Source organism: Ovis canadensis, chromosome X, assembly GCF_042477335.2.
Source record: "Ovis canadensis isolate MfBH-ARS-UI-01 breed Bighorn chromosome X, ARS-UI_OviCan_v2, whole genome shotgun sequence".
Taxonomy (NCBI): Eukaryota; Metazoa; Chordata; class Mammalia; order Artiodactyla; family Bovidae; genus Ovis; species Ovis canadensis.
In genome coordinates, this window is record NC_091727.1 from 67,215,243 (window position 1) to 67,228,109 (window position 12,867).

The window sequence follows — 12,867 nt, forward strand, 5'->3', positions numbered from 1 at the left end:
GCCTTTATTTCTGTTTTATGACTTTTACTGTTATTCAAATACAGATTTTTTTTTTCAAAGACAATTCTGGCTTCCTTTTAAAGTCAAAATGCAGATTTTAGTTTATTGTTTGAAATTCTAGTAAAAGTTTTATTTTCAGTATGTTTCTGTTATGACTTCCAAAAATTTGAATTGTCATTTTTAGAAACTTAAATGTTTTAGTTTTTAGTTTGTCCATAGTGATAGAGTACAAGCTATGAATATTATGTATTACATGTGGAAAATTGGTGGGAAGAAGGAAAATTGCCACATTTTAGAAATGGTTTTATTAATTCATTTCCAGAAGCATGTAATGAAAGATAAATCTTATAACAAATTTTACATACCTTGGCATGCAATTTATTTCATTCACAGTGTTTTAAACAAAAATCAAGTTTTACTTTTTGGATTCTTGTCTGGCTTTAGCCTCATTCTTTACTTTTTTTTGTCTGTGCTTACACACTTTTAAATAAAAGTTATAAAAATTATACTTTTTATATATAAAAATTTTACTTTTTAAACAAAATTTAAATTCTAATTCCAGGTACTTAAATTTGTAAATGGACAGATTTAATATGAGTATATCAAAATTTGCCATATTTTTAAAATGTATTAGTGTTTCTAGATATACAATTTAAAGAAAATTGATAATGTTATATTACAGATTAGAGCTAAATATATAAATACATTTTCCTTATCTTCTATTTGGTTGCTCACTGGTTCACTAGGAAAAAAGAAGCTGAATGTCACTGTTTAAGAGGTAAATGAAGATAGCAACTTAGTACCTAGATTTTAAAAAAGAACATTTTTTTCTCTAAAGAATTGAAAACCATTAAATTTGCATTCAAAATGTAGCAGATTATCCTTTTATGTAGAATAGAATGTGTAGAAAACCTGTGGAGTTTAACACTGTTGAGTTACCTGACCCAAACCTTCAGTTGATACTCCATGCAAACCAAATCTAATCAGAGATATGATTCAATGACTTCCTTTCTCAAAGCATTCTACGAAGGAGGTTCTTTCTAAGGTATAATTTCCATTCCCCATGAGGTATATAATAGAAAAATTATTTTTCTCATTTTATAGATGGGAGACTAAAGCTCACAAAAATTAAATGAACTTACCTAGAATTTTTTATAACTAATAAAAAACTAGAATCTAGATCTTGATTTATTGTCTTAATGTGCTTAGCCTGTTGCTGTTTTGTTTCCAGTTGTCAGCCATAGTTCCCTGAATTTATTTTCATATTTACTCCAGAAATTTATTTATTTGGAATTCTTTTTCCTCTGTGATTGTCTTTAGGTCATATTGGAGAATGAAATAAATTTACTTTCCTCTTGTAAATACGATTTTGAGCCTTACAATTTCATAACTAGTTAACATATTAGGAAAAAAGGAAAATTTATAGGTTAAGCAAGTAACATTATTAGGTAGCATGAATAATTCTAATAAAGCTAATATAATTACTTAATGTTTTAATCATGATGGTACTGAATTCTGTGGTCGTGTATCTTTCTAACATCCGTTAATTAGTATGTATTATAATATTGATTCTAAGACATGTTTATTAAAAGACGAAAATGTAATAATTTAATTCCTGTAGAACAGTTTTTACTTAGAAGAGTTGTGGAGCTCTATATTTTTGATGCCAAACATGCTAATGGGTTTTTTATTTTATAGCAACTTATTTTTCCTAACAATTTCGTAATTTTTGCCTGCATAGCCAGATGGTGGAATTTTTTCTTATAGATTTTACAGTGTAGGGAATCATTTTTGTGATCTAGAAATGTGATTTCATTGAAAGCAGAGTATTTTTAGTATACCTTTGAATTGTATAACCTTCAAGCAGAATTTTGGGTATAAATCTAATTATGCTTGTCATGATCGTGCGTTTGAACTGACTTTGTCATTGTTTACAGAGAACCATAAGCATCCACTTCCAGGAATGGAGGTAGTAATTAAAAATATTAAATTTGTATATTTAAGGATCTCTCAACTTCAAAAATTTACAGCAGTTATGAATCCATTTTATGCTAAAATGTTTTTTGAATGTGATCATTTCTCACTGTCTTTTGTTAATGTACCTTTTCCCTACAATGGCAAGCGTTTAAGTTGTTATGTTGCAAATTTACCAGGGAGAAAAGATTTGAGAGTTGCCATCTAAATTTAATTCCATTTCCTGTAGTAGTATTGCGGTTTTATTGTTATATTATGCTTCTAGTCTTATTCAACCTTTAGTCAGAGTGACTGGAGACTATAAATAATATTGCCTTAATAATGAGAATAACTGGTAAGAAAACTGTGTGACGGTATCCTTTACTACGAATTTTACTGTTGTCATTTTATTATTGGTAATTTCAGAAGATTGTTTTCAAACATCAGAATAAGTTCTGTAAACATGAAATTATATTGTTTTGCTTTCTAATGTCATCCAAGAGCATGTAATACCTATTTATAGGGAAAGATAGGGAGGAAATAAATATGTGTAATTCCTTAAAGTGTTTGTAATAAGACAAACATTTTATTTAGGTTTAGAGATAAACGGTAGAAAGCTGCCCTCAAAGTGTTAAAGATTGTGCCCTTGTTGTAGGTGGCCCCAGAAGAATTTAAGACCAGCATTGGCCGTGTGAATGCATGTTTGAAAAAGGCTCTCCCAGTCAATGTGAAATGGTTGCTCTGTGGTTGTCTCTGCTGCTGTTGCACATTGGGTTGCAGCCTGTGGCCTGTTATTTGTCTCAACAAAAGAGTGAGTAACCATTTTATTGTGTAATAACAATGAGCTAACATTTATTGAACAGTTGTTGTGTGCCAAGTACTTTACAGGATTTAATTCTCCTAGCAATGCTGTCCTCATTCTAGACATAAAGAAACTCAGGGCCGGTGATATTAAGCCATTTGTCCAAACTTTATCAACATTTTATTACTTAATATGGGTTCCAGTCATTATTTTAAATAAGTACAAAGTAAGTGGAGTACTTAAGTAAATGTAACTTGGCTACTTATTCTTTTTACAAAACCTGAAGTTATGATTTAAAGTATTTCCAAGTCACAAGTGTATGGGAGAGTTTTTTCTTGATCTGAAGAAGTGAAAGTAATCTACAAAGTTGGTGGGGGAAATCTTGGTTAGTTTTGAACATGTTGAAACAACATTCTGGCATGACATTACTCATTGTATCATAGATTTAAGACTACTATCTTAATCTGATTTTCTTTAAAATTTAATTTTGATCTTCAGAATGATATTTTCCCCACTGGGAAGATATCTTTAAACTTTTTAATTCAAGTCAATGAGGAAAATTAATTCATTTGCCTCCAATTCTTTTCCCTGTACAACATTGATGATTCGCTTAAACTTCTAAATAATAAGTATATTCAAATTCACAGCACCTTAATGGGGTATAATTAATGGTACAGTTGTTTCATAAAAAACAGAAAGATTCCCACCAAGTACTCATATGTTCCTCTCCATCTTTCTCCTGCCCTTCTTAATGTCTGTTTCAAAAAATAAAATACTGCCACCCCATCATTTTTTGAATGGAAAATTGGACATTTTATTAATCCTTTTGGTCACTACCAGTAGGTCAGAGCTTTATTTTAACTAGAGCTTAGTTTATTGTTTGTCAGAGTATGAACAGTGTTCTCAAATGGCTTTCTATAAGTTAAATTAATTATGAGATTTTTTTCATCACACAGATATAGCCAATTTCAGTTACTTTAAGAACAGATTTTTTTAATTTTAATATTATCCAGGATCTTTTTTTCTGATGACCTGTTTACATAGTTGCCTGTTTATTAACACCTCCACCACAAGGCCTGAAATAGAAGCAGTTTATTCAGTCATGTGATTTTACTATGAGCACTACTGATTTGACATTAACACTGATGCTATGATTTCTCCCTACGTCTATTAAGTACAGATATGCAGACTATTGTCCTGTGGGCTAAATCCAGCCCACTCTATTCTTTAAACATTTAAATCAATTGCTAGCATTCAAAAATTAGAATATTAAAATAAAATTTGAAATAGCCAGTGTCTCTTGTAAAATCTAAAAATCTGGAAATATGGGACCCACATGCCTACATTTCAGCAGTTGGCCCTTGCTGAGTGGTGGCTGCTTCCTTTAAATAGGACATGTGGTCTCTGATTCACCACAGAACTACCCAGCATTTACATTATCTGCCTTGCTCTGTACACTTTATCATTAGGACCCTCAATGTTGTACATACTAACTTGTTAACACACTAGACAATGAAGTACCAAGCATATTCTAGTAACCTTGTACAAGACACTGTCCTTTCTGGAGCCTCAACTTCTTCACCTATAAAATCCAGATATTACTTACTTTAAGGTGGTTGTGAAGATGAAGAGATTTAAGGTACCTCACTGCTTTTTTTGTCTACATGAAGAAATAAAAAATAAAATGCAGCAATTTAAGAGTGGCTCTAGCCTTTCTAATGAGGAATCTAGCTTCATGAAAGTCATGTCTGTGTTTATCCACAAAATAAAATGGAAATAATATGATTAATCTGCCCTGTGTCAAAGGTCATTGCTGTATAAATACATGATTATAAAATGTTTACAAGAAAGAACTATGTAAACAGTCTTCCTTGTAAACTTTTTTTTGCCCATATACATCATGGTTATTTTTCTAGCAAATTAGTTGAAAGAAAAGAAATACAAACCAGAATGCCCTGAGTCTCTCTTGGCTCTGATAGGATTCTATGGCTACATGATATATGCAATGAAGGTTTTCACTTAACCATTCTTATATTTACCTCGGTGATATTACATCAATTTTCAGACCTAAGCATACTACCATCCTTTAATTTGAAATTACTTTTAACATTTACCTTTGTTTTTGCTATAATATTTACTAAATTGAGAGGGATGTTCAGAGGGAAGGGACTATTATCTCAGGCTTACAACATGAACCAATAATGTTGTTTTCCTTATGATTTCTAATTTAATTCCATTGTTATTAGAAAAGATACTTTGTATGATTTTAATCTTTTTAAATTTATTGAAGCTTATTTAGTGGTGCAACATATAGCCTATCCTGGAGAATACTCCATGTACACTCAAGAAGAAAATTGTATTGTTGTGGGGTGGGAGGTTCTATATATGCCTGTATGACCTAGTTGTTGCACAGTGTTGTTCAAGTCCTGCCTTTCTGTATTGATCTTCTGCATAATTGTTCTATCCACTATTTTTTTTAGAAGGAAAACTATCAAATTTATTAACATTTGTAACAGATATCATGCTATCTAAACATGTGTTTAAATTTTCCAGTGATATTTATAGGACTCAAAATTTTATTTGATGTTCTATCCACTATTGAAAGTGGGGTATTGAAGTCCTAGCTATTATTGTAGAATTGTCTGTTTCTCCCTTCAGTTCTGTCAGTTTTTGCTTCATGTATTTTGCAGATCTGTTGATAGTTGTATATATGTTTATAATTGTCATTTCCTCTTGAAAGATTTTATTTTCATCACTATATATTGTTATGGAATTGTGTTCCCTCAAAAGTCATATGTTGCAGCCCTCCCCTTTAATCTGATGGTATTTAGAGGTGATTGGTACTTTGGCCCTTGGAAGGTAATTAGATTTAGATAAAGTCATGAACATGGTGTGCTCATTGTGTATTAATGCCCTTATAAGAAAAGATCAGAGAGCTGCTCTCTATCTCTCTACTGTATGAGGATACAGCAAAAAGGAAGTTGTCCATAAGCCAGGATGAGTGCTCCCATAAGAATTCAAGCAACCATGTTGATACTCTGATCTAAGACTTCCCATACTTTAGAGCTATTGTTTAAGCCACCTAGAATATGGTCTTTTGTCATAGTAGCCTGAGTGTATTAAGACAGATACTGAGCATCTTTTTCTCTTGTAACTTTTTTTTAGTTGAAATCTATTTTGTCCAAATCTATCTGCCCCAGCCCTTTTTTTTTTTTTTCCTGGTTACTATTTATAGTGGAAAGTCTTTTTCTGTCCTCTCACTTTCAACCTACTTGTGTCTTGAATCTAAACTGAGTTTCCTGTAGACTCATGGATCATATTTTTATATCCATGCTGTATATCTCTCCCTTTTAATTAAGAATTTAATCTATTTGCATTTAGAGTCATTAATGATAATATACTAGTTTGCCAGTTCAGTTCAGTTCTCACTCAGTCGTGTCCGACTGTTTGCGACCCCATGAATCGCAGCATGCCAGGCCTCCCTGTCCATCACCAACTCCCAGAGTTCACTCAGACTCACGTCCATCGAGTCGGTGATGCCATCCAGCCCTCTCATCCTCTGTCGTCCCCTTCTCCTCCTGCCCCCAATTCCTCCCAGCATCAGAGTCTTTTCCAATGAGTCAACTCTTCGCATGAGGTGGCCAAAGTACTGGAGTTTCAGCTTCAACATCATTCCTTCCAAAGAACACCCAAGGCTGATCTCCTTCAGAATGGACTGGTTGGATCTCCTTGCAGTCCAAGGGACTCTCAAGAGTCTTCTCCAACACCACAGTTCAAAAGCATCAATTCTTCGATGCTCAGCCTTCTTCACAGTCCAACTCTCACATCCATACATGACTACTGGAAAAACCACAGCCTTGACTAGACAGACCTTTGTTGGCAAAGTAATGTCTCTGCTTTTGAATATGCTGTCTAGGTTGGTCATAACTTTTCTTCCAAGGAGCAAGGGTCTTTTAATTTCATGGCTGCAGTCACCATCTGCAGTGATTTTGGAGCCCCCCAAAATAAAATCTGACCCTATGTCCATTGTTTCCCCATCTATTTGCCATGAAGTGATGGGACCAGATGCCATGATCTTCGTTTTCTGAATGTTGAGCTTTAAGCCAACTTTTTCGCTCTCCTCTTTCACTTTCATCAAGAGGCTGTTTAGTGAAGAGCTTTCTGCCATAAGGGTGGCATCATCTGCATATCTGAGGTTATTGATATTTCTCCCGGCAATCTTGATTCCAGCTTGTGCTTCTTCCAGTCCAGCGTTTCTCATGATGTACTCTGCATAGAAGTTAAATAAGCAGGGTGACAATATACAGCCTTGACGTCCTCCTTTTCCTATTTGGAACCAGTCTGTTGTTCCATGTCCAGTTCTAACTGTTGCTTCCTGACCTGCATATAGGTTTCTCAAGAGGCAGGTCAGGTGATCTGATATTCCCATCTCTTGAAGAATTTTCCACAGTTTATTGTGATCCACACAGTCAAAGGCTTTGGCATAGTTTGCCAGGGCTGCCTTAATAAAGTACCACAGACTAGGTGGTTTAGACAACAGAAATGCATTTTCTCACAGTTCCAGAGGCTGTAAGTCTGAAGTCAAGGTTTTTGGAAAGCTAATGCTTTTTTTTTTTCTTTCTGAATCTTCTCTCCTTGGCTTATAGATGGCTGTTTTTCTCCCTAGGTCTTCATGTGCCTTCACCTGGTTCCTTCTATACATATCCGAGTCCTAATCTCTTTTTATAAGGACACTAGTCATATTGTAGCAGCAGCGTATTGGATTAGGGCAAACCCTAATTTTTGGGTTTCCCTGGTGGCTCAGATCATAAAGAAAATGCCTGCAATGTGGGAGACCTGGGTTCGATCCCTGAGTTGGGAAGATTCCCTGGAGGAGGGCACGGCAACCCACTCCAGTATTCTTGCCTAGAGAATCCCCATGGACAGAGGAGCTTGGTGGGCTATAGTCCATGGGATTGCAAAGTCACGCACAACTGAGTGACTAAACACATAAACACTAATTATCTCATTTTAGCTTAATTACCACTTTAAAACCCACATCTCCAAATATAGTCACATTCCCAGGTACTAGTGATTGTGACACTTGAATATATGAATTGGGGGGGGAGCATAATTCAATCTGTAATAGATAAGGGAGGACTTCTGTCATTTTGTCATTTGTTTCCCATGTGTCATATCTTTTTTTTATACTCACTCCACTACTTCCTTATTTTATATTTAAATAATTTTTATAGTGTGCCACATGCCTTCTCATTTCCTTTTTTGTATATATATTTAGCTATTTTCTTATTTGTTACCCTAGGGATTATAACTAATATCTTAAACTGGTAACATACTAGTTTGAATTAATACCACTTTAAATTCAGTAATATACAGATTCTGCTTCTGTCCATGCACATACCTCCCCATATGTATTATTATCACAAGCTGCATCTTATATATTATATATCCTTTAATATGTATTTATAATTATCATTTTATACATCTGTCTTTTAAATCATATAGTGTGAAAATAGAAATTTCAAAATAAAAACAACAATGTTGGCTTTTATATTTATTTATTCAGTTTTACTGATGTTCTTTATTTCATCATATAGCTTGAGTTATTGTCCAGTGTTCTTTCATTTCAGTCTGAAGGACATTTTTTATCATTTCTTATGCTGCTGCTGCTGCTAAGTTGCTTCAGTCATGTCTGACTCTGTGCAACCCGAGATGGCAGCCTACCAGGCTTCCCCGTCCCTGGGATTCTCCAGGCAAGAACACTCGAGTGGGTTGCCATTTCCTTCTCCAATCCACGAAAGTGAAAAGTGAAAGTGAAGTCGTTCAGTTGTGCCTGACTCTTAGCGACCCCATGGACTGCAGCCTACCAGGCTCCTCCATCCATAGGATTTTCCAGGCAAGAGTACTGGAGTGGGGTGCCATTGCCTTCTCTGATCATTTCTTAAAGGCAGTTCTAATAGCAGTGAACTCCCTCGGTGCTTATCTGGGAGTATCATAATTTCTCCTTTTTTTGAAAGGATAGTTTTGTTAAGTATAGAATTCTTGAATGGCATTTTTTTTTTCCTTTAGCACTTTAAAAGTGTCATTCTACTTCTTCTGAACCTCTTGGTTGCTGATGTGAAATTGGCTGTTAATCTGACTGAAAAGCTCCTTATACATAAGTTGCTTCTCTATTGCTGCTTTCAAGATTTTTCTTTTTGTTTTTGGCTTTCAAAGGTTTGAATAAAGTTTCTATCAGTATGGGTCTCTGAGTTTATCCTACTTGGAATTCATTGAGCTTCTCAGTTTTCCTTTTTCTGTATGTGGACTCATTTTAATACCTGGTGTGCTGTGGTTTCAGCCTGAGGAGCTCCCCACAGTATTTCTTATATGGTAGGTCTGTAGGCAGTGGATTCTCTCAGTTTTTATCCAAGAATATTTTCTCATTAGTACTTTTTATAGATAATATCTTAATTAATAGACTATTTTTGAACAATTTGAGGTTTACAGAAAAAAAAGAGAGAAAAAGCAAAGTTCCCATATACCTCCCTCACTCAACCCCCAATTTTCCCTGTTATTAACATCTTGCTCTATTGAAGTACAGTTGTTAAAACTGATGAGCCAGTATTGACACATTATTATTACTAACTAAAGTCCATAGTTTACATAAGAGTTCGCTCTTCATGTTGTACATTCCATGGGTTTTGACGATGTATAAAGATATGTACCATCATGTATACCAATATACTTTGGTATGTTAATCTTGTATCCTGCATCCTTTCTATAATTGCATATTAATTCAAGGAGTTTTGTTGATTTTTCAGGTTTTCTACATAGACAATCATCTATGAAGTAAGATAATTTATATTTCTTCTTATTATGTATACCTTTTTATCTTATCTTATTGCATTACCTAGGACTTCTAGAATGATATTGAAAAGCAGTGGTGAGAGGGAATATCCTTGCCTTGTTCCTGATCTTAATAGGAATAGCTTTGAGTTTCTCATCATCAAGTTTGATATTAACTGTAGGTTTTTGGTAAGATGTTCTTTATCAACTTGAAGAAGTTCCTCTCTTCCTTGTTTGCCAAGAATTTTTCTCGTAAATGAGTGTTGTATTTTGTCAAATATTTTTTCTGCCTCTGTTGATGTGATTATGTGATTTTTCTTTTTTAATCTGTTGATGGGATGGCTTACATATTAATTGATTTTTGAATGATGAACCAGATTTGCATATGTGAGATAAACCCACTTATTGTAGTGTATATTGTTGTATTTCTTTGCTAATGTTTTGTACAAGTTTTTGCATCTATGTTCATGAGAAATATTGGATCTGCAGTTTTCTTTTCATATAATACCTTTGTCCGGTTCTGTAATACTGGCCTCATAGAATGAATTAGGAAATATTTTCTCTGCTTCTGTTTTATGGAAGAGATTGTAGAGTGCCACATCCAGCACAACAGGTGAGAAAGACCTGAAACAGGGGTGAGCACGTAATGAAAAGACAGACACACATAATTTGGCAAACGAGGAGTCAGGGGGCCCTCCTGCTCTCCATGGCAGGAAGACAAAATGGCTCCTTTCAGCCCATACTTTAATTGGCAGAAGTCACATGAGCTCATTAAGGAATAGCTATACTGGGGAGTTTGGTTAGCATAGGCTCTGCTGTTGATCAGGAATATCTTGTTTTATTTCCATGGAGATGGATGCAGGGGTAGGCAGTGAAGTGGAGCAGAGAGCAGGTCCCACCCCAAGAATGTCTGTTCGGCATACTTACTAGGATGATCACAAGGGCGCAGTTTGCCACACTCTCGAGTCTGGTCTCTGCTCCGCCAGGCTGCAACAGTAGAGCACTGGTATTTCTTCCTTAAATGTTTGAACCCATCTGGGCATGATGTTTTCTATTTGGGGAGGTTATTAATTATTGACTCAGTTTCTTTAATAGACAGAAGCCTATCAAGATTGTCTATTTCTCCTTACATGGGCTTTAGTAGACACTGTCTTTCACATAATCAGCCCTTTTCATCTAGCTTATCAAATTCATGGGCATAGATTTGTTAATAATGTTCCTATATTTTCCTTTTAATGTCCATGGCTTCAGTAGTGATAACCCATATTTTGTTTCTGAAACTTTGTAACATTTTTGTCTCCTTTCTTTTTTTTGTAGTTAACCTGCCTAGACACATTAATTTTACTGATCTTTCAAAGAGCCAGTTACTTATTTGTTGACTTTTCTCTATTGAAGTCCTATTGTTAGTTTCATTGATTTTTACTCTAATTTTTATTTATTTTCTTCTTTATTTTGCTGTTTTTTCCCCTAAGGGGCAAGCATATATGGTTGATTCAAGGTATTTCTTCTTTACTAATATATATATTCAGTGCTACTGCTTTTAATGCATTCCACAAATTTTGATAAGTTTTGTTTTCATTTACATTTAGTTCAGAGTATTTTAAAATTTCTCTTGAGATTTCTTCTTAGCCATGTGTTACTTGAAAGTGTGCTATTTAATCTCCAAGTATTTGTGGATTTTCCACTATTTTTCTGTTGTGGTCTCAGAGCATATGTTGTATCATTTCTGTTCTTTGAAATCTCTAAAGATGTGTTTTATGACCCACAATGTGGTCTGTCTTGGTATATGTTCCACCTCAGCTTGAGAATAATCTATCATTTGCTGTTGTTAGATGAAGTAGTCTGTAGATGTCAGATATATCCAGTAGATCAGTAGTGCTCTTGAATTCACCTGTGTCCTTACCAACTTTATGCCTACTTGATCTGTTTCTGATAGAGGGCTATTTAAGTTGCCAACTATAATAGGGGACTCCTCTGTTTCTCCCTTCAGTTCCATCAGTTATTGCCTCATGTAGTTTGATGCTCTTTTGTTAGGCATCACTTCAGTCACTCAGTCAATGTCCGACTCTTTGCGACCCCATAAACTGCAGCAACCAGGCCTCCCTGTCCATCACCAACTCCCAGAGTTTACTCAAACTCATGCCCATTGAGTCAGTGATGCCATCTAACCATCTCATCCTCTGACATCCCCTTCTCTGGCCTTGAATCTTTCCCAGCATCAGGGTCTTTTCAAATGAGTCAGTTCTTCTCATCAGGTGGCCAAAGTATTGGAGTTTCAGCTTCAACATCAGTCCTTCAGTGAATATTCAGGACTGATTTCCTTTAGGACAGGCTGGTTGGATGTCCTTGCAGTCCAAGGGACTCTCAAGAGTCTTCTCTAACACCACAGTTCAAAAGCATCAATTGTTTGGCACTCAGCTTTCTCTATAGTCTAACTCTCACATCCATACAAGGACTACTGGAAAAATAATAGCCTTGACTAGATGGAACTTTATTGGCAAAGTAATGTCTCTACTTTTTTAATATGCTATCTAGGTTGATCATAACTTTTCTTTCAAGGAGTGTCTTTTAACTTCATGGCTGCAATCACCATCTGCAGTGATTTTGGAGCCCACAAAAGTAAAGTCTGCCACTGTTTCCACTGTTTCTCCATCTATTTGCCATGAAGTGATCGAACTGGATGCCATTATCTTAGTTTTCTGAATGTTGAGCTTTAAGCCAACTTTTTCGCTCTCCTCTTTCACTTTCATCAAGAGGCTCTTTAGTTCTTCTTCACTTTCTGCCATAAGGGTGGTGTCATCTGCATATCTGAGGTTATTGATATTTCTCCCAGCAATCTTGATTCCAGCTTGTGCTTCCTCCAGCCCAGCATTTCTCATGATGTACTCTGCATATAAGTTAAATAAGCAGGGTGACAATATACAGCCTTGACATCTTCCTTTTCCTATTTGGAACCAGTCTGTTGTTCCATGTCCAGTTCTAACTGTTGCTTCCTGGCCTGCATACAGATTTCTCAAGAGGCAGGTCAGGTGGTCTGATATACCTATATCTTCCAGAATTTTCTACAGCTTATTGTGATCCACATAGTCGAAGGCTTTGGCATCGTCAATAAAGCAGAAATACATGTTTTTCTAAAACTCTCTGGCCTTTTCAGTGATCCAGCGGATGTTGCCAATTTGATCTCTGGTTCCTCTGCCTCTTCTAAAACCAGCTTGAACATCTGGAATTTCATGCTTCACTTACGTTGAAGCCTGGCTTGGAGAATTCTGAGCATTACTTTACTA

At 35.3% G+C, this 12,867-nt stretch overlaps 1 protein-coding gene across 2 annotated transcripts in view; it reads left to right on the forward strand.

Annotated features, from left to right (window-relative positions):
* CHIC1 (cysteine rich hydrophobic domain 1) overlaps window positions 1-12,867 on the forward strand; it is a 42,120-nt gene that overhangs the window by 17,242 nt on the left and 12,011 nt on the right. For both annotated transcript variants that reach the window (XM_070291837.1, XM_070291838.1), the window contains exon 3: window positions 2,609-2,764. In XM_070291837.1, the coding sequence (XP_070147938.1) occupies window positions 2,609-2,764 (156 nt within the window). The remainder of the gene's footprint in view (window positions 1-2,608; window positions 2,765-12,867) is intronic.